Here is a 23,250-nt window from a genome sequence, read left to right on the forward strand (position 1 = left end):
CTATATCCATTGGAACCCACCAACTTTGAACCTGTAGAAAAACCTCCTTGTCCAGCATCCAATCGCTCTAATCTATCATATTTCTTGCATGCCAATCTGCTACCATATTCTGTTGCCTTGGAAGATACTGAGCCTGAAGTGAAATTTTGTGTTGCATGCAAAATTCCCAAATGTCCTGTGCAATTTCTGTCAATCTTCTCGACCTGCTTCCCCCTTACTTGTTTATATACGTGACTGCTGTGAGGTTGTCCATCTTCAAAAGAACTGAACTCCCTTGGAATAGAATCCTGAAACTTTGCAAAGCAAAGCTCCCTACCTTCATGTCTAAATAATTAATATACTCTGTTCTATCCTGCTCCAAACTTCACCTGTTGTCTGTTCCAAACAAGAGCTCTCCAACCAAGCTTGCTCGCTGCTGTTTCTAACACAAAATCCAGTTTCATACCAAAAATTGCTTGTCCACTCCATAATATCGAATTTTCCAATCACCAGAATAGCTCTCTCCTCGCTTCTTCTGTCATTTGAACACAATCTCCGTACCATAAACCAACAGCCAGACCTGAACTCTTTAAGTGTTGTAAAGCTCTGTAATGAAAAGGTCCAGGAAACAATGCATGTATTGAGGATGACAAAAGGCCGATAACCCTTGCTAACTCTCTCAAACTTACCATCTGTTTCCTCAATAAATATTTCACCTCTTGCAGAATCTTTTTTTATCTTCTTTTACATTTTCTGGTAACAACAAATGACCTTTGACTGTGTCCACTACAAAACCTCAAAATGTGAATGCTTGAGCTGGCTCCAAAATTGATTTCTCTACATTTATCAGAAACCCCAAGGACTGCAACAGGTCCTTGACAGTCTCTAATTGTGACCTCAGCACTGTCACATTCTGATTTATAATAAGCAGATTGTCTAAGTAAACAATCCGAATTCCCCTTCGTCTCTAAAAAAAAAACCAATTATAAAACCAATTAATCTCATAAATTTTGTAAAACACCATGAGGCTGAAGATAAACCGAATGGTAGGCAAACAAACTGATAAACATGACCTTTCTACCTGAATTGGAGATATCTCTGACTCTTGCTGTTCATTGGAATCATGAAATAAGCATCTTTCAGATCCAACTTCACTAACCAATCTAGATCTTGTAACACATCTCTCAAAAGATGAACACCTTCCATCTTGAAATGTCTGTAAATCACATAGTAGTTTAAGTCCCTTAAATTTATCTCTGGTCTCCATCTATTTTCTTTCTTTTCCACAAGAAATAATGTACTCACAAACCCTACTTGATTCTCTCCTACTTCCACAATAGCGCCTTTCACAAGCAGACTCTCTATTTCTGCCATCACTATTTTTTCTTGTTCTTCATTGAACCTAAACTCTCTCGGTTCCTTTATTTGGACTGGCTCTGAATTGAACTCTATTTTGTACCCTGCTATTGTCTCCAACACCCAAGCGTCTTTTGTTATCTCCTTCCAACTTTTAACATTTTTTGTTAACCTTCCTCCCACCTCTCCTTGGATAAAACCAGTACAAATCCTCATACTCGAACCTACCTGATGCTTACGCAGAGGATTGTCCTCTTCCTCTTGATCCTCTAAATCTGACTCTTCTTCCCCTCTGAGCTAACAATCTGTATTGATTTTGGGATCCTCTTACAAACCCTCTGTTATTACTATACTGGGATCCTATAAAAACTCAGGCCGGGAGGTTGCCCTCTCCTCCCAGCCCTGCCATAAAAACTATTTGTCACACTAAAAACTTTCCTCATATTCACCTGAGCTTTATCTGAGGCATTGAACTCATGTACATACTTCCCAATGCCTTGACCAAGCCCTCCCCAAAAAGCAAGCCTTTTGGGTTTTCATTTGTTTCCTTTCATGCAAATTCACCAAGTTAGGGTTTATTTTAAACAATACTGCTTTCCTTCTTTTGGCAATCAACCCCGCATTTGCATTCCCTAAGAAGCAAATCGCTATATGGCACCAGCCCCTTAACAAATTAATATCCAAATCCGTACCCTTAAGAAACGCCTCTTCAATTAAATCAAACATTCTAGCCAGAGGACCTAAGGTATTCAACAGCTTGTCATCACATTGCTTCAATGCCTTCTCTAGAGCCTTTCTTGGATCTCTTCCTAATTTAAACATGTAAGTAATTATGTCAGGATCTAGATTAGGAGTCAAACAGTCCTTTTCTCCAATCACAGGGCGTGAACATTCTGCCCTCATGATATTTCCTTCACCCTTCTCCAGTAGTATTTTTCTTAACCAGTACCTAATATAATCTGACACATGACTCATAGGCCACCAGTCAGATCCCCGGGGGTGACCTACATCCTTCGGATCAAATTGTTTTTTCCCAAAAGGGTCAAGCAACATTTTTTCTCCTCTTATTGGAATTCTCACTCCCCAAATCATCCTCCAAATTGTCTTTATAGTCTAAATCTGAAATATATTAATCCATGTCTGATAAATAAGTAGGGAATTCCTGCCCATCTTTAATGTTGCTATGAACATTCATTCTCTGTGAACCGCTTGGGACTCCATTTTCTTCAGCACTGTACTCCAGATGCTTTATTTTGCTTTTACATTTTCCTCCTACACCTCTACTATCTCTTTCCTCATTTTCTGAAACAGAAAAATACTCCTTCTCCTCATTCCCATGAGGCCTCTTCATACCAGACATTGCCGCGTTACCGTGTTTCTTTATTAAAGCTCTTAATTTCCTCAGATAATACGTTTTTAACCAAACTCCCTGACTCTCCAACACTCACTTCTTCTTCTGACATTTTACAATTTTTTTCCTACTTAAATTAGCGCTAGTAACCGAAAAACTGAATGACCCCCTTCACCACAGCTGATCAAACCTGCTCTTTCCGTTATTTTGCTCATACAAATGGTTGCCTAGCAACGCTTAGACCGTCTTAAAGTAAGCCCATAGGCTTTAGAAATAAAGAGAAGCGCTTATGCCCAATCTAAAAATCTTAATAGTCCAAACTCCAAATACTTATTTGACATTTTTATTTTTTTATCCAATTCTGCAATTGGATCTTCTAACAACAATACGGAGCTCCTCTTCGTGTCTTCGTACAACGTACAAAGTCACACATGCACAGAAACAACTCCTAAAATGTCTGCCCGCGTCACCGAAGCAACACGTGCGCTCTGTTCACTGATCTTTGATCACTAACATGGATGGCCGAACAGACAAGAGCCTCAGGCCGTCATGCCATCCTGAAACATTCTAAAGTCACACACCATCAACGGATATACGCTACATTCTTCCTGCACAAAACTAATTATATTGAAAGCAACTCTAATATAAATTTAGCAGCAAGTTAACAAATAAACATTTGTTTTATAAAACACTCACACGTCTAAAAGGAATTAGCCCATATATTGGACTGTCATCCATCAGTAATTAAAACATACACACAATCTTTCAACAATATAAAGTCAAATCATCAAATAAGCGAAGAGTACTTATCTGCTCCAGAAGCAGCAAATAAAAGAGGAAGAAGATGGCAGACGTCAGGATCTTATTGGACATTAGTGTTCTTTTCAATTGTTTGATGTTAAAGTTCTTTTTTCTAAAGTTCTTTGAAGTGCTGCTCAGGAGTGGTCAATAAAAGTATTATGCATAATGCTAGCCTCCAGTCTTGCCATGAAATCATAATAAATCTGGACCTAAAACTAAGTGGACTTTCAAATTTTAGTAAGTAAAATTTGAGCATTTTCTGAAAGGTTCACTATTTTTAGTTTTATCCCTCACATTCATTAAATTAATTGTATTTGTTTATATGTAACCTAGAACCATGGCGTCTTTTTAGCAGAAAGGAAATCTATTTCCAGTATTTTTGCAATTTCCCCAAAATGTATTATTTTATTTTTTGGGGACTTTCAATGCGTTTTCTAAACAATACAATTTTATTGTGTATATTTTTCTACGTCCCAATTACATTTGAGCTGCTGAAAAATACAAAATCCTGAGTGTATTACCAAGTAGGCCCTAGATGGCGCCAGTGTACAACTAATGCAGGCAGGCATGCCCTTTCCACTCCACGAGCAATATCCGAGTCGAATTGCTTCCCAGGATTCGAAGATTGGCCGCCATTTTGGAGTCGAAAGGGATCAATCTGAGGGCCAGCGCTGTAATGTTTGGAAAGAGTCAGACACATGACAGGCTTCACCCTCAAAGGCTGTGGCAGAGTAAGTCTCACAACTGGATGGGGCCTGTGTTATGCTCGTGATGCTAAATGCTGTTTTTTAGGCAGCAAAAAATGAAGATCAGATCACATCTCAAAGGTATGTAGGCGTGGGACCTAGTCACTCATAGGGCCGGACTGGCCGTAGTGGGCACTGGGCATTTCCCTGGTGGGCCGGAGGGGTGGGGGCCGGTTTTGTGTCCGCAGGGGGGCGCTTTTCTTACAGGGTGCCGGTTTTGCGGCAAAATTGGCCCTCTGTTAGAAAAGCGGGAGCAGTGGATAGCGGCTAACAACCCCCTCCCCTCCCGTTCCCAGGGCCGGTAGAGCTGCAACCTGCCAGGGCTGGTTGCTGTTTCCAGTCCGGCCGTGGTCACTCCGAGGTGCTCAACCCTAAAAAGTCCGTAAGGCAGCAGCAGTAGTAGCATGCCAAGCTGCATAGCTGCCAAGTTTTCCAGGTCCATGCGTGATGTGCTGGTCCAGCCCAAGAGGCTCACATTTGAAAGTCCCGGATGACTTTTGAAAGGCCTGTATGGGCTGAGACGAGTTAGTCACAGTCTTATCTGTGAGAAGTTATTAGGGCTCGGGCAACCAGTTACTTGCAGGCTCTTCTTTAAATTACCTGTCGGATTAGGCAACGGTTATCAACAGCTTTAGCCCAAGCTTATAGATCTTTCAAAGTAAATGGTTAGTAAAGAGTCTGAAAATCACCTGTAAAACCAGCTCGCTGCAACTGAAACCTGCAGCATGCAAACACGCATGTGTTAGACTCCTAGTTAATGCACCACATTTTCTGATTTTTTTGTATAAAACATATGCATCCCTATTCGCATGGGTTCAAAACGTTCGGGCTCCCGGCTGAACGGTGAAGCCTTCTTGTGCCTATGGGAAGAAATGATTTTCTAGAACTACTACAGAATCTATTTTCTACTTTGATGCAGTATCGGTTATGTTTTTGAAGGTAGTATGCATTTAAAAAAAAAATTTACTACTCCACTCTATTAAAATTCCCTTCAGCTTATAGTAGGACTAGGACTAGAGATGTCAAACTCTCAACAGAACTTCCCTAAAACATTTTGGAGAAGTCGTATAATTAATGACATTGAATTTTGGAAGTCTTTGCGTTTTTTCTGGCCATCTAAAAAGGTCCATGACAACAAAAATGGAAGTCAATAGTTTAATTAGAAGGAAGAATATTTCGTCTGATTAAATGTTCAGTGCCTGCCTGAGGACAGCTACAGTTTTATGTTATAAACCCAATTTATAAAAAATATAGATAGAGAGTCACAGCTTATTGTATATATTGTCCTTGTGCTGTTGACTTCACGTTACATCATTAATGATGTTGTGGATGATCTAGTTATTTCAGTCATTAACAGCTGTAAAATTGTATATGTGTGGAACAATAGCGCCGCCCTATGTCTTCTGTGTGAATTACAGGCTTATATTCCATTTGCCCTCCTGTGACTTCAACGGAATGCAAGCCAGAAACATTGGCTTTTCCAAGGCTTGTTCAGATCTAAGAACGGAAGGCAGAACAGTCGTTGCGATTTGTAGGGATTGTAATCTAGCACACAGAGTGGAGGGAGAGCCCAGGGACACTTCAAAGTTAAACAAACATGGAGGCATGTCATCAGTGCTCTATAGACAATAATACATTTTGTAGTCATAATGTAACTCAATATGATCTGTGGCAGTCTCTGAATTCTTCGCTCAGCGTTTTCTTTTTAAAAGATTGCCTTTTTTTTGGCGTCAAAGGACATGTGATGGCACATCATGTTGCATCATTAGAAAGTGAGGAGTCCTGTAATCTTCGTTTATGATGTTATAGTGATGTTATAAGGACTCTCTAATGTCATGGTGATATCATAAGAACCCAAAGAGCTTGTAATGAACTTTCTGCTACGTCCTTATTTTGAATAAGGAATCCCAAATGGTTCATTTTTGATTAATAATATTGTTGAAATTAAAGCTAGATTAAAATTCAATTAAATAGGGCACTTTGGTGGCAGAAATCAAGTATGGTAATCTTTTGTCTGTAAATTATGAAATAGAACTGATGACATACATGAAATAATGTTTCAAGGGAAACACTCAGGTTTGTTTTGCTATGAAATAGTTAACATCGCCATGAATTATGGCCGCTGATGCTAGAAAAAGGTTCAAACTTCAAACTGACAATCTATGCCCCACTGGGAATTGCTTTCTTTTTTTGTAGCTTTTTCTGAAAAGATTAGTAGGAGAGAAACAGAGGAGGGTATACTAAAGTTATAGTTGATTGCATAAGGGAGAGATTACAATGTCATTTATATGCTATATTGTAAAACATTTTAATTGCAAGAAAAATAGATTTTCTTCCATCATGTTGAACAATTTTTTTGTCATGTTAGATTTACTTCAGTTCTCCGCCAGCTTTGTGTCTCACTACACCAGCAGAATTCCAAAGCTGGCCCTTTTGGGAAATATCAGCCCACAGGTTTTGCGGAATGATGTGCCTTGCTGTGCTTAATCACTAACATCGATTAGGAGTAAGGTCATTGCTCGCCTGTGTCCCTCTTCTAAATCTACAGCGAAAATTTGGAGTGTGCAAAGTCAAAAAGCACGCAACTTTGATAAATGCTTCTCTAAAACTTTGGGAGATTTAAGAGCCACAAAGATAGCTTGTTGATCAATGAAAACTCCACCTGCTGGCTGGCATTTCCCTACAGCTAGAAGTCCTGCCCAGCTTGGGTGGGACATCCAGCTGTAGGGAATCACATTCTAGTGCAACAAAACTTTCCATTGGGCAAGGTTTGTACACTTTGCCTGTCTCAACGAATGGTCAAATTTCCATCTTTCATTAAATTTAACATGTGAAGTTTACATTTCTCACACCCATAGAGATTAAAAGCTTAATGTTAGTCTGCACACTGATGCATATGTTATGCGTTTGGCAAATCTGGGATAGCTATTACTGAAATATATGGGTTTTTTTTACTCAAACATATTCTATGACTCCCCGTTTCATGCCCTTATAATCTTATAATCTGTGTTCTACTGGGTATTTACAGTTACGTGAGCGGGTGCCGGAGTCGACTCTCGAATCAGAATTGGAGCCATCCTGCCCCAAGAGTTCCACTTGTGAGCCTAGCAAGGTTTTACTGGAGCGGGTCCTGCTCTTCGAAGGTGTTCAAGAAGTGGAGGTGACCGAAGATTGCCAGTGCAACCCTGTACCTGAGGAGTGCATCCGAATGCCTTTTCTGAAGGCCTTCTTTCCAGACAGCCCGTTTGAGACCACGGTCGACGTAGGAAAGTGTTCCAACCCATCAGAGGCAGCAGGTAAAGTAAAGGGAATCTCAAATAAGAAAAAATAAAGGGTTGTACAAGGAGCTTTGGACAGTGAAGAGTACACACCATCAGTGCCAAAGCACTTAGGCACACACGTCAGGCTCATATGACCAATACAGATCCATAGCACAAACTAGCCAGTCTTAATGATATACTGCATTGCTAAACAATACATAGGTTTACTCCAATCTTGTGGCCATTGTCCAGTGCGACTCACCTCTAACACTGTGAAACAAACAAATAACATTTCAAGAAATCAGTGTGTCGCTGGCCAACGAGAATCGCAGACTAGTTAACGCAACACAGGTTTCCAAAGTACTTCAGGACCAGACAACTAGTATGAAAGAACTATACAAATGCATTTATCTTTACAAATATTTTAATCTGTCTGTCTGGTTCTTCAGACAGTGTCAATGGCACAGTGGTTCAGGACAGAGTTGTAGAACGTACAACCCATTTAACATATTTATTTTTCTTAAGAGATCATCATATGACAATTTCTAAAAGTAAAATTTGACTTACTAAGTCCATTTCTGGGATGACAGATATCACATTTGCATGAACTCCAAATTCACAATTGTCGCAAGTTGGCCATGTGATATCAGTCTTAATCTTGGGTTCGAGGCTTGAAGAAGTTGGTGTGAACTTGCGTTATGTTTTGTCATTAGTACAGCCAAACAAGAGTGTCGATCTTTCTTCCTACCCTGTTCTCAAGAAGTCCACCACTATTAGGAATTATGGGATCCTGGGCTTTAAGTGGGCCGGGTCCCTCCAGGTCTCAGATCTAGTAGTAAATAAAATCAGACTTTAAAATGGGTCCATTTCGGGCCCAGTATTAGTGTCCTTATTTTAAAAGCAAAAACACTGATCGATTTATGAACAAGTGAAATAGGTAATCCATGCCATTCCTATTTCTATTTCACACACTTTCACACACTTTACATAATCTTACATTCCCTTGGAATATTTGTTATTTCCAGAATGTTATGTTGTGGTATTTTTTTTTTCAGGCATCATGTCACTCTTGTGTAATGCATACTTTGAACTGAGTCGCCTCCAGGTGTTTTAATGGGCCACAATTGAGCTGTGGCTGAAGCCAGCGCAAGTTTCTCTCAGTGCCTGCCAGTGGCCCTCTGATCCTTGAGGTCACTGCCGAGCGAACAAAGCAACGTTCATGTGTGCCAACTGCAGTTGTGTGGGTAGGGCAGCACATTACGTGAGGTTTAGTTTACATGATTATGCCACACGTAAATTATATAGGCCATGCCCCTTAAGGGACCCTCTACTTTTGTTCATCCCGCTTAAAGTCTTGATAGTAGCATTTCAGGGTCACAGCAGCAAAGTAAGAGCTGTCCTCTTCCCCCCCATGGCCTTCATTAAACTGTCCACGAACTCTGACACCCCCAACTAATGTGTCACCCCCAAACCCAGTCCCTGCCACACACTGCACAGTCATTTGTGACACCTCAGCTTGGCATTGACAGAGGGGCATCACCAGCAGGCTAGTGGGTTCCCATTCTTTGTAAAATAAAATCCGTATTTGTAAAGTGCAAACTACTCACCCTTACGGGTCTCAAGGCGCTGTAGGCCATCGTGGAAATTAAGTGAGCTATTGCCAAGAGTCACATGGTGCTGAGCTGAACTGCCGCCAGAGCTTGGGATCGAACCGTGAAACTGTGCTCCGAAGTCAGCTGCCCTGGCCACTGCACAAGACTGTAAGCAACCACTGTATCTTCTCGTCCTGTCACCCTTTTAGTGTTTTTATGTTGGCATGCACGGCATAGGTCAATTTCGGGTATAGTATAGCTATTGCATGTCTGCACTTCCTATGTGTTAAAATCACAGATAACATTTCAGAGTGAGGAAGTTCCTTCTGCCTTTCTTACCAATACGTTGTGTAGCATGGATTGCCCTGTCAGCCCATTCTGCTCTATATGTGATTCAAATGAGTGTAGATTCCCCAGAGTATAAAGATTCCGTATCATGATCATGCCTGCCTCCAGTTCTATCGTCTTGTCATACTTTTTTGTCATATCTTCACATCTAGGTAGGGACTACAGTGGTATTTCAGTGGCATATAAAGCAGAGTCGTCCACCCTGCTGCTGTCCAGTCCAGCTATCATATCCTTGTGTTAGCTTTGTTTGCCCTAAGTTTTCAGGTTATGCACAGACATGGGTCCCTTGCTCACTTTGCCACTGGATTCAAGCTAACCTGGCTGTTGAGGGCTGTTAGCCAGAAACCGGTCCCAGGATTCTTGTTTCCATTCCAGGGAAGACATGGCTTAGCAGTAGGGGCTGGACTGTTCCTATGAGGCACAGGGTCAAGACTGATTTGCATATAGCTGTGTCTGAACTGGGGTGGCGAAGTAAGCTAAAGATCGATGATGGATTCAACCCATATGTGTGACTGGGGGTGAGTGTCTGAAAGTTTCAGAGCTCTGTCCATCATCTCTTTGTGTTTGCTTTGTGCAGTCCAGCTATAGCACTCGGCACGGATAAAATACAGACCCTTGTCTAGTATACTTGATGTATCCAACTGACCTCATATGCTGATTACTTCTGCCAATCAAAGAAAGCCTTCTGAGTTCCATACAGGACTGGGCACCAGCAAATGTTTCTTCACATCACCATGTAATTATCACAGTCTACCACATGGTGGTGCTGTCTGCCTTTTCGCCCAACACGTCACATCAGCAGAGGGTTTAACAATGTAAGTCTAAATTAATAAATAATCGTACCAGAGCGATTAGATCCTTGTTGCAGCTTTGCGTTACATGGAATTGTCTAAATTGGCATGTACGTGGGAGTATCATGGTTAATAGATAGCATTGGTACATGCATTTGGCAGCACAGGCAGTGACAGTGTGCGGTGTAGCTGTGGTTGCCTCTTGAGCCCAGGCACACAGCACTGTCAGTCTTGGCCCAGTGTCACACAGTGCAGCAATCCTCTGCCACCTCAAATGAGTCAGGACTCCTTTAATATCAATGTAGTGAGCATGAGCGACCTTTAATATTTTTGTATGCACTTTACATGAGCTGAACACCAGCCGAGTAAGCGTACGCTCTGTTTTAGACTTGTGTGCATACTTGAGCTTTGACTTGTAATAATTGTGCACTTACATTCTATCTAGAGCTTTCTTTTGTTGTTTTGTTATTTCTGCTTTACAAACTATCACTGTTGGCACATAAGGCAACCTTTGCTTTCCCTATTTTTGAAGTTGCGATGTTAAATGGTATACACCCTTCTCCCTCGCAGGGCTCTCCTGCTCTCCAACTAAATTCGAGACTGTGGTTGTGGAGAATCCAAATGGGGCGGAGCTTGTGCAGACCGTGGAAAGCTGCGATATGAGGCAGTCCTGCTACCGTGTAGCACACCTGCAGTTTTACTATGAGACGGCCTACAGCACCGCTGGACAGAAGGAGGAGCGTCTGAAGGTAACCAAGAAGCACCATAGCCTGTTTCTGAGCACTTCCAATTTTCTTCTAATAATTGTTGTTGTAGTCATTTTTGTAGGAGGTCAAGTCATTGTAGTTGCAGTAGTAGTTGTGGTATAAGTAGCTGTAGCAGCAGTTGTGGTAGTAGTTGTGGTGGTTGTGGTATAAGTAATTGTAGTAGTATTTATAATAGTAGTTCTGGTTTTAGTAGTACTAGTAATTGTATTCATAGAATTAGTTGTGGTGTTAGTAGGTATAGTAGTAGTTGTGGTTGTACTAATAGTTGTATTTGTAGTAGTTATGGTATTAGTAGAAGTTTTAGTAACCTCGATAGTTGTAGTAGTATTAGTAGTTGTAGCCGTAGTTGTTGTCGTAATTGCATTAGTCATAGTAGTTCTAGTTGTAGTAGGTGTGGTATTGGTAGTTGTAAGTATAGTAGTTGTGTTTTTGTAGTAGTAGTTGTATTGTTAGTAGGAATTGTAGTAGTAGTATTTGTGGTATTAGCAGTTGTCGTTGTAGTAGTAGTTGTGGTTGTTGTAGTAGTTGTAATAGTCATAGTAGTTCTCGTAGTAGTAGGTGTGGCATTGGTAGTAGTAGGCATAGTAGTTGTGTTGTTATAGTAGTAGTTGTATTAGTAGCAGTAATTGTAGTAATAAATGTGGTATTAGCAGTTGTAGTAGTAGTTGTTGTAGTCGCTGTATTAGTCATAGTAGTCTAGTAGTAGTAGGTGTGTTATTGGTAATAGTAGGCATAGTAGTTGTGTTGATATAGTAGTAGTTGTATTAGTAGCAGTATTTTTAGTAATATATGTGGTATTATCAGTTGTAGTAGTCGTTGTGGTTGTTGTAGTAGCTGTAACAGTCATAGTAGTTCTAGTAGTAGTAGGTGTGGTATTGGTAGTAGTAGGCATAGTAGTTGTGCTGTTATTTTAGTAGTTGTATTAGCAGTAATTGTAGTACTAGTATTTGTGGTTTTAGCAGTTGTAGTAAGCAGTTGTAGTAAGAGTTGTGGTTGCTGGAGACTAGTGGCTGGAGTAGTAGTTATTGTTATATTGATTTGTATGGTACATACATGCTACAGAAATTGCCGAAACCATTCTCTCCCATGACCTGGATGTCGCCTTCATCACTGAAACATGGCTTAACACTCTATCCCTTCCCATCATGGACACGCTAGTGCCGCACGGTTTCGCTATTATCCACAAAGACAGGCCCGTACACAAAGGGGGCGGAATAGCTATTATCCACAAAAATGACCTCTCCATCACTGAATCTCCCTCCGTCATTTACAACTCCTTTGAATGCCTTTCGGTCAGCCTCAATTCGCCGAACCACTGTCCAATTCAATGCCTTCTCCTCTACCATCCTCCGGGCAACTCCTCCGAATTTGGCGCTCAGCTAACGGACCTGATCACACAAACCGCTCTGGATAGCGACTTCAGAATAATTCTTGGCGACCTCAACATAAGATGGAATGTAACTAAAAACCCACTCATCCAATCTCTCACCTCCCTTCTACATGACTACGATTTAACCCAGCACTGCACAGAGGAAACCCACCATAGAGGAGCAATCCTTGATGCAATCATCGCGGATAAAAAGACAATCTCGATCGACCACATCATCCCGGTGGACTGGTCGGACCATCACGCCATTCTCTTTCATATCAATCATTCGGTTCTGTCCCTCCCACCTACTCAAACCTCCCCCAAGTGGGTCAGAAACTTTTCGAGAATTCCTCCTGATAAGCTAGAAGAGGGACTTAGCTCACTCCTCTCGAACTTGACGGAACTCCTCTCCACTACGGAACTCACCTCGCTGTACCACGCCAACCTGGAGCTCGTCCTAGATCCGCTGGCACCGCGGAAACTAAAAAAACCAAGAAGCATCCCCTCCAGATCCTGGTTCTCCACAGACATCAATGAAGAAAGAAGACACCTACGATCCATGGAAAGATCCTGGAGGGCCAACCCCATCTCCCTCAACAGGGACCAACTCAAGGCAACTCGTAAAATCTACTACAACCATATCAAGAATAAAAAGTCGTCCTTCTTCTGCTCCGCTCTAGACAATGCTAAAAACCGCCCAAAAGAACTCTTCAACATCATCAGGAACCAAACATCCATTCCTGTGATAGACAATAGGGTAGCATCCAAATCTCAATGTGACGACTTTGCCATCTTTTTCAACGAAAAAATTGCCAAAATCGATCGCTCACTCTGTGCTATGCCCTCAGCCATTCCCTCCGCAACTACCCTCATCAGGCCAGCAACCTCAGCCATTCGCTGGTCCTCCTTCTGGCTTATCCAGGTTGAAGTGATAAGCAATCTCATAGCCACCACCAATCCCTCATCCCACTCCCTTGATCAGCTTCCCCCGAGAATAACAAAAGACCTGAAGCTCACTCCAGCCCCAACTTGGGCCAAGATCATCAACAGCTCTTTGAGCGAGGGCTCCATCCCTGACTGCCTTAAAATAGGTCAAGTCACTCCACTACTAAAAAAACCCGGCCTGGACCACAAGGACATGAACAACTTCAGACCAGTTTCGAACCTTCCACTCTTATCGAAAATTCTGGAAAAATGTGTGTTGTCTCAGCTTTCCCAGCACCTAGAAAGCATGAATCTTCTCGACCCACACCAATCAGGGTTTAGAAAAGGCTGCAGTACAGAAACCGCAATCCTAAATGTCCTGGACGTTCTTCACATGTCACTCGACTCCAACCAATGTAGCCTTCTCATCCTCTTAGACCTTTCGGCTGCATTTGACACAGTGGATCATGCCCTGTTACTCAATGTCCTCCAGAAGAGAGCAGGTATGGCAAAGACGGTCCTAAAATGGTTCTCCTCCTTTCTCAACAACCGCACTCAAAGAATCAAAATTAAAAGCTGCAAATCGGACCCTCTCCCCATCACTAGAGGTGTGCCTCAAGGGTCAGTACTCTTACCTCAACTTTTCAACATCTACATGGAGCCCCTCACGTCAATTCTAAGGAAGTCCAACATCCCCTTCCACCTCTACGCGGACGACACACAACTCTACCTGGAAACCACTTTGATCGCAGACATCCACAGACTGAACTGCACACTCATTGAAGTTCAACATTGGCTCTCATCCAACAACCTCAAACTCATGAAGGAAAAACCGAAGTGCTCCTCATCTCGAACAAAGATGAAACCCCCCAAATTCTAGAATGGCTCAAACCCTTAAACGCCCTGAATGTTCCACTTGTTCCTACAAACTCCGTAAAATCCCTAGGGATCACCCTTGACCCTAAACTGGACATGAAAGAACACATCTCAAAAACTGCCAAAAGTGCTTTCCTGAACCTGAAACTCCTCTACAAACTGAAACCCTTCCTCCCCTCGAAAGACCTGAAACAGGCCACTCAGGCTCTGGTACTCTCCAGAATTGACTATGGCATCGCTACGCTGACTGGATCAGCCAAATCTCACCTGGGTCCTCTGACCTCTACCCTCAACGCCGCAGCAAGAATGGTCACGGGAACCAGGAAATACGAACACATCTCCCCGGCTCTTAAGGATCTGAAGTGGCTCCCTATTGTCCAACGAGCCAGTTTCCGCACAGCTTGCCTCACTCACAAAGCCCAGCATACAGGCAAACCTGAATATCTGGCCAACAAGCTCAAAAAGGCCGGTCAATCTAGGAACCTCAGAAGCTCCAACACGCTCCTACTCATTCCTCTGAAATCCCAGAAACACAAAACATCCAGCAAATCCTTTGCGGGCAATGCTCCCAAGATTTGGAACGCCATCCCCCCACATATCAGAACGACCGCCTCCTTCCCGATATTCAAGATGTTACTCAAAGCCCTCTTCCTTGAGCGCTCTGGATAGTAGTATGATCTCTACGTCTGACTTTTAAAGCCCTTTTTCTCTGCGGTCCAAGAGCTGGATGACTTGCTTTTGACTCTACCCTGTTTTTGCGCTCCTGTTACTATTGTAAAGTCTTTCTCTCCACCCATGTGCTCCCTGCTCTGTTCTCCTTCCTCACTGCCTCGCTGATGCCTATTTGTACGTGTTGTGAAGTGCTCTGATACCCTCGGGTCCAGCTAGCGCTATACAAAACTTTAATAAATAAAAAATAAATAAATAAAAAAGTATGGCAATGCCTTACGACATAAAGGCCATTGCAAAGGGCTGAATCTTTTAAAAGCTGTGGTTTAACATTTCAAAGGACATCTACCACTGAGTCAGCAGTTGTCGCTCAGGTTGGATAAGTGAACCGATGTTAACTTGCTTTCAAGTCGGACCAAATGTCTTTAGTGGGGACATTTTCCTCTTTTAGGATGGAGGTGGCATTTGTGGCTTCAAGGCGGCTGAGTAAGTCACTTTGAAAAGTCTCCTTTCAAATTTCATTCAGGGGATGACAAATGTACTTATTTTTGCTTCAGTCGTTGGATACCTAACAGACTGACTGTACGTCCTCCATTTGTTGTTTGAGTAAATCGAGTTCATCAAATCCGATTTGCTTTGCTTGAACTGAGGTTGGGATTGGGCTCGTATAGCAGTGTTAACTGAGACCTACCTGCATTTTGAAAATTATGCAGTGTAAATATTGAATATAATTTTTTTCTTTTTATTAAACAGTTGTGATGGTATAATGACAGGCCATAGGACCACTCAGCAGTATCAAAAGCACAAACAAGGCATCAGTACAGGTTGACGCAGCACATAATACTAGACCGAGCATCAATGTCATCAGCATTTTTCTCTAGTTTGGCTGAGGGGGAGATACAGATATTTCCTCTGGATACATTCCACTTTGCCCATTTATGGTCCCACTTTGCCGGGCACCCTCAATGCTTGAACACACCTTTTTCTGCTATCATAGTATTGTCCGTATCCTTGGCCCACTTCGAGTATTTCGTCGGGAAACCGGTTCCCCACCGCTGAGCAATGTTTCTTTCTGCTAGTGCAAACCCTTGGAAGGCCCATGTACGTTCGGTACTGGTCAAGTCCGTAGCTTATCTATGTGAAAATAGGCGCACTCCAGGTATCAAAGTTACTCTTACGAGAATAATTTTAAACCAAGGGTGCTCCACTACTATTGTGTGTTGACGACACACACTAATAGAAGTGAAAAACGTACAGGGCAAACCCTGATTGTAGTGAGCACTGTTCCTCCTGAGAAGACGCTCTCTAATGACAAATTTATTGTTTTTCAATATATTCTTGATCATATTCTGATTTTACAAAAACTTATTATAAACGCATACATTTTAACCTTGTTCAACATAAGGCATTATTTGTTATATATACATTGACAATTCTATGTTTCCAGAATACTGCCCCTGAGGAAGAGACTTGTGAGTCCCGAAATGCATTGGGCTTCGAGCTTTGTGACATCTATTGGCCAGTTGAAAGCTATGCACCGACTGAGATGGGAACTGTAACATATGGAAACATTGTATTGGAAAATTGCATTGTACAATACTGAATTTTATTTCAAAATTAAGGATTTGTTTTGTACAAGTGAATTATGTTGTTATCAGATGCAAACGTAAAAGTACGCTGATAAATGTAAGAATTGCCTTACACTTCATGATTTATTGTTTAATAATACCTTTTTGAAAAAACAGAATATTGATTGAGAATGTTTCTATATTGATAAACAATAAGTTTATCATTAGAGGGTGTCTTCGCAGTAGGAACAGTGCTCACTACAATCAGGGTTTACCCTGTAAGGTTTTCAGGTCCGTAGCTTCCAATACATCCAGGAGACAGAGTTGTGGGGATAGTGTGATAGAGATTTCCTGCCCACTCTCACCAGATCTGAGACAATTTTCCCCCAGTATGGTTGCAGCTGTGTGCCAGATCATGTGAAAAAAAGGTACCTTCGGAAGTGCACCCCCTAAGGCAACTGGAGTCATTCCAACGGCCCATCTTGACCAGTGTGTGTGCTGCAAGATATGATCTATGTAAAACTTTAAGTTGGACCAGTCGTATTGACTATCATTTTTGATCGGTAAACTTACATCATTTATCTTGATGTCGAAAGATACCAGTGCAAATCTCAAAACACAGTAGATGTAGGTGTGACTAGTTCCATTACTTAAATGGCAGAAATCTAATACACCAAAAAATACTCGCAAGTCTGTGTTTGGACAGACATGGGCCTACGTGGAGCTGAGACTTATACTTTCTTGTTTGTGCATGAGTCAAAGAATTCACAAGCCTTCCAGGCGGAAGTTGTTTCTGCTTTAACTCCCCTTAGCCGAGTCTGTCTCCATTAACCCCCCCCCCCTCCAAAAAAAGTTTCATCATTGAGGAAAATCAGAAAGAAGAGCGTTCGGATAATTGGGAAATGTCACCAGTGTATTTTATTTTCATTTTTTTATTCTCACTGAAAATGTTTCCAAAATAAAGGCTTCCCTTCCCACACATCCCCCTTAGCACTTGGAGTAGCACTTCTACCTATTACATTTAGGTGCGAGCTTTAAAGTAGAGATAATACGTGTGGGAAAGGCATTGCAAATGTTTGTGAAGGCCAAAAGCAAACACCCTGTGGGTGTCAACTCCTCTTGCATGGCTCACTCTCCCGAGAAAAGACTCTCACCTCTGCAGTACGTTTAAGACGGCAACAAATCTGCAATTGGGCATACATTTTACAGATTTAAAGTTTTTAGACTATCATTACTTGTAGTGAGCCATTAACAAAGGATGTAAATCCATAGGCGAGGCAGCTGGATTGCTGTCACGGTTCACAGTTAGAAATGGTACTGAAAGAGAGATCACATTGATAATGTATTGTGTCCAGGATCACACGGTGTGCTTAAGTAGGGAAACCGGGAATAGAAGCAAGCTCGTTAAATTGGGTGTTCGACCACAGTTATCCTGAGCTCGCATCTCTCTCTCTTCTCTCTCTTTTCTCTCTTCTCTCTATTCTCTCTATTCTCTCTCTCGACATTAAATGTCTTATTCTCCCTCTCTTTCTCTGCTTAATGCATCTCTCTTTCTCGTTCCTCTCAATAATGTTGTCTCTCTCGCCTTCTTTTTCCCGCTAAATACATTTGCAGGCTAAAAGTCCAGGCCCTCAGTTGTAGACAGAGGCGCTTTCCGGGCTGTTCTCATCCCACGGAACTGCAGCCCTGGTAAATGTACCCCCCTGAGTATGTTGATTCCCCTGACAGACCCACAGAGCGCTCCCCTTCATGTGAACAGCTGGTCCAGGCTGCAGGCCTGCCCTCCGCCAGCAGGGGGTGCTGGTGCGACGCTTGCTAATGGCTTTGTCTTGTTAATGTTGCAGGAAATTGATGTTGGCCGATGCCTGGGGAGCTGTTCGGCAGGAAACCACTGCCTGCTCAGGTAAGCACACAGCTGTGCGGCGCTACCACCTCTGCGGGTGGGGGGAGATGGACGTTACTACTATGACACCCAGGAAGGGGAGGGTGAGAGAAAGGAAGCGAAATGGAGGGTCGGAGGCACAAAGATACACAGACAGAGAGATGCGGATACAGAGGAAGAGATGGAGAGAGTAAAAGAAAAACAGACAGAGGCCGAGAAAGAAAGAAAGGGACAGAGAAAACCAGTGGTCTTGTCCGTCCACAAAATGTACATTGTAGGCATGCCTTGGGTTCAAGCACCGCTGTCTGCCATGCCTGGGAGGGCAACAATGGCTCTGGCCGCTGCGTCAGATGGCCTCGCTGCCTGGTAGGGGTTGGGGAGGGTTCAAATCGCAAGTTCCATTAGCACCAATTAAGGCAATACTTTCTAATCCTCAATTCCGATTGGGCGTTGTATGCAACCACGAGCTTCAAACTCAAATGGGTGGGTGGGTGGGTGGATGAGTGGTTTGGTGGATGGATGGATGGCAGAGTAGATGGATGAATGGGTGGCAGAGTGGATGGATAGATAGATGGAAAGGTGGGTGGGAGTCACGCAGAGTGTATGGATGGCACAGTGGATGAATGGATGAGTGGATTGATGGATGGATGATTGGCTGGTTGGATGGATGGCGCAGTGGGTGGGTGGATGGATTGATGGCACAGTGGATGATAGATGGATGGATGAAAGGGTGGATGTGTGGATGGATGGATGCCAAGAATGCAAAAGTGTCTTAACTTTTGTTTGTGGTAGGAACCAGTTCTGTCAGAAACCACCTTGCATCCTGGGAAATTCATGACCTACTTCTGAGAGGTCAAAGGGCAGCCTCATCTCCAGTGTGCTTCAGACAACAAACAGTTTGGGATACTCCAGATTTCCATGTCGGCCGGTTCAGCTTAGAGAGTCCATTCATTACTAGTAACCTGGCATCTGTCCCTTCCAGGTGGTATTTCGTACTGCCAAGTGGTTCCAAAATAGCGCCAAAAATTGTTAAAATATCCTCCGTGTTGTGATTCGCAAGGATCTGTTCCTTGTGACCACCACCCACTACCCAAAATGATGTGGCAAGTAAAAAAAATTGTAAGCCACATGCAAGTCTTTAACCGACAAAGGCACGTTTGAAGGGACGCACGCTTCAGACCATGATATTGTTCTGATGAGCTAATTTAGGATTACGCAAAGAGATTACTACACATTTCTGACTGTCTGGCTCATTTTCTCCAGGGCATAAGTTGCCTCCTACCTCCGCATCAGAGCTTTAAAAATGCAAAAAACATGCAACTCAGTAAGTGCGATATTGCACTTTTCCAAAAGTTTTACGAAATTTCTTTGGGTGTGTAATAGTACATCACCTAAATGTAGTAGCCTCATTACTGCGTCGTGTTATTATGAATGGTTTAGTTCTAAACTCTGTTTGAGCACCTCCATATATGATTTGAACTCGTTGAGGACCCTTAGACCAAAAAAAATGGAATCTGATTATGAATCCCAAATACCTTTGCTTGTGCCTTGATTCTGGCAAGAAGGCCCTAAACTAAGGGATTAGGGGTGCATAGAGATGGCCTTTGTACCCTGCTAGACCTGCTAAGCATCATGGCTTTAGGGACATCTCATGCTGAGAACAGAGGCCCTCTGGTTTATAAGAAACTAGTACTAAATTTATAGGAAATATCTCAATTAGTTACATGTTAGTTTTGTCGTTTGTGATTCACTGTTCCCAGCACTATCGACGTTACAGGTGCACTTGCTGGTCAAGATTGCTCCTACATTTCCTGTAGGCTTGTCTTTCCATGTCTGCTGTGAAGAATGTTTTGGAATATCTCTAGAATGAAGAAATTAAGGTAAAAGGAAACTAAGAAATAAGGATTGTTATATCTTATCTTTTTTTTTTATTAGGGACACCAGGAACAAAGACCACTGCCTTGTTTGGGCAGAGGGGGAGACTCATGGTTGTGTACCTGACGAGTATGAGACGCACGTGTTCCGGACCCGGAATGGGCACATCCGCACTGTCTTCGCTATCCAGACCTGTAAATGCCAGTGATATAGACCACCGACAGACTGATGAGGGGCACCGCCGACCTACATCGCGGCTTGTACAGGAGCATGGAGTGTACAGCAACCGACAAACTATCGAAAGATATCTGCAAGAACTTTCTCCACCTTGTACAGAAAAACAATGTTCTAATCGCAGTCCTCCACCAGAGCCTCTGATAGGCCGGTTACTTCTAGGCTTATGACTAGGCTAGACCCTCTCTGCCAAATCAACATATTGCATCACTAAAGCATTGAAGAGAACATCCTTGGATCCCGTGTACATGCATGGGATATCACGTCTAAGTGTAAAGCAGAAAGCCACGTTGATCAAATCTTCAACATAGATGTTATGGGATATTATTTGTCCAGTTCTGAATAACAAAACAATCCGCATCTTCAGTACTGCTCATCAAAGCCAAGGTATTAAGGACTTCTGATGAAGGGATTTAGAACAAGTTCTCCATCGCCAATCACCAATTTAAGAAAGTACCAAATTGTACACAACAGACGTCCTCCAGATGACATAGGTTGTCGATAAGGAAAATTACTCTTGTGCTGGAAAAGGAATGTATGCCCTCTGAGGCCTCAATATCAGAAAAACTCATTTTCTTTATTTGCTTTCAGAAAAAATAGTAAGTCAGCAACCAGCCTAATTTTTGTCCTTCAGAATGAGTTCTGGGATGCCATCAGTGGTTTCAGACTCCATTTAATTTCATTGGTTTCAGACTCCATTTAGTTTCATTGGTTCCAGACTCCATTTAGTTTCATTAGTTTCAGACTCCATTTAGTTTCATTACATGCAGACATGGTAACCATGTGGCAGGGAATTGGCCTTTGTGGACCAATGTTGGACACCATAGAACTAAATAATTCTTATTCCTAGACAGGTTTACTACTATGGCTTATCAGCAGAACATGGCACCTCTCTATTGGAAGTCCCCACCCTCCAGAGGGCAAGATCGAAATCGGGAGAGAATTACCTATGTGTGGCCAGCGAAACGCAGCCTCTGCCAGAAAGGGCGGGCCAGAGTTTGAGGCTTAAAAGTGTTGCTATTAAGATTGTTCCCCCAGTACACTTCTATAGCCGCTCCTTGAAATGTTCCCTTCTGCTGTAAGTTCAGTTTTATGCGAAGACACCAAATAACACCTTATAGATTGGTTTCGCCCAGCTACAGATGACGTTACAATACTTTGTCCTTTGTGGGCGGGACAACCAGCTGCAGGAAATTGTTTGGTGCGGGCTATATTTAGACACATAATGGACGTTCAGGGCGGTGAGCTACTTAAAATGGACGTTCAGGGGACTGGGTTACTTAAAATGGACGCTCAGGGGACTGAGCTACTTAAAATGGACGTTCAGGGTTCTGAGCTACTTAAAATTTAATCTCGGGCAAAGTCGAGCAAAATTCAAGAAAACAATATTCCTAGGAACAGTCACACAAACCATAGACACAACAAATGCTAGCAGATACTTTTCAACTCTAATTACAGTTATCGAGGAAATACTGTCCAAGAAAAACACAATAAAATAAAGTGTACCCTTAATGGCAGAAGCACACACACCTGGAGGGGAAACCCTGCACAAGGTTGGTGGCCCAGGGCTGAGCTTTACATCCCTGTCTGTACCTAACTGGGAGGCTAAGCACACACTTCCCCACAGTTAACTCAGTAGTGCCAAAAGGGGCCGACATAAAGGTTGTCTGTTTGTAGAGCTGTGTGTCTGTACCTCTTAAGAAGCTGCAAAATCCCAGCGCCCGCTTAAATACAAGTTGCACGATTGCGAATGGCAGGAATTGCTCGTTTTGCACCTTTTTTTGGTACCTTTGTTAGAGAGTAGAGCAAAGCCCTTTTTGGCACCAGGCCTCACCAAAAAGACCAAACTACATTTACTTAGTTTTTGATACTTTCATGTGAAATAGAGAGAAACTGAAACATTTTCTCCAAATTTGAAATTAGATCGTTTAAACAAAATCAATATGTTTAGTTTTCTGTTATGGATGCAGCATACGTTTTGCAAAATCTGCTTTATTTGGGTTTTTTTTACAAAGATTATTCATGAGTCGTTTTTATGTGTTACACACTACATACACACGTAAAATGATTTTTAATCAAACTAAGCATTGTTTGCAATCACTATAGGTCTGATTTAGAGGGCAGTGTTAACATAGAATGTGCTGTGAAATAGGAGAATTAACCTTTTCTGTCTCCGGCGATATATCTTCCCTATTTCGCGTTAAGGGCATGGTGGACATCTGATTGGTGTAGATTTTCCTTGGGTGGCCATGTTATTCATATATAATTGTACCAGAAAAGGGTGGAGTTTTGCCGATTTATAATAGCCAGTCTTCCACCATGTCTGGTGGGGTTACATCCGTGCGATACCACCATGGAAAAGGTTTTTGAATACTGTGTTATATTTAACTATAATACCTGCCATGATTGGACCCCTCAATAACTAAGGGGTACCAAACATATAGGCACTAACAATTCAACAAAACCAAGAATTTGCTATATTTTATACAAATGCAAGGTTTATGTAAACTGCCAAGAGGCGTTTTATATGTTGTGGTAGTATATTTCTTACATTTTTAGAAAGTGCAAATAGAGTTTTGTTCATTCAATCACAACCAAATAATACTCCATAGGAAGTGCCCATATGTTGGCTCTTAACGTGCAAGCCTTTGTTCTGGCAAGCATGCAGTCTTGGCCGTTGTTGTATGTGTCCACATATGGGAGAGGGGTTAATTTGTGTCCCTGTTATTGCTCGGCCTTCTCTGCATTGTTATAACGACTAGAGGTGGCATAGGGCTGGAATTTTAAATTCCTTTGCATAAGGGGTACACCACACTCACACATTTCATACTTATCACTGCCTTGTTCAATAGAGATATTGCA

General features: G+C 42.3%; 1 protein-coding gene across 1 annotated transcript in view; it reads left to right on the plus strand.

Moving 5' to 3' along the window:
* The window catches only part of LOC144797744 (uncharacterized), a 40,101-nt gene extending 17,294 nt beyond the window's left edge, over positions 1-22,807 (plus strand). Inside the window, exons 4-7 of the mRNA XM_078668488.1 lie at positions 7,262-7,529; positions 10,795-10,973; positions 18,242-18,300; positions 20,215-22,807. Coding sequence (XP_078524614.1) covers positions 7,262-7,529; positions 10,795-10,973; positions 18,242-18,300; positions 20,215-20,362 — 654 coding nt within the window. The 3' untranslated portion in view covers positions 20,363-22,807. The remainder of the gene's footprint in view (positions 1-7,261; positions 7,530-10,794; positions 10,974-18,241; positions 18,301-20,214) is intronic.
* The last annotated feature ends 443 nt before the right edge of the window (positions 22,808-23,250 follow it).

This window comes from Lissotriton helveticus, chromosome 12, assembly GCF_964261635.1.
Source record: "Lissotriton helveticus chromosome 12, aLisHel1.1, whole genome shotgun sequence".
Classification (NCBI taxonomy): Eukaryota; Metazoa; Chordata; class Amphibia; order Caudata; family Salamandridae; genus Lissotriton; species Lissotriton helveticus.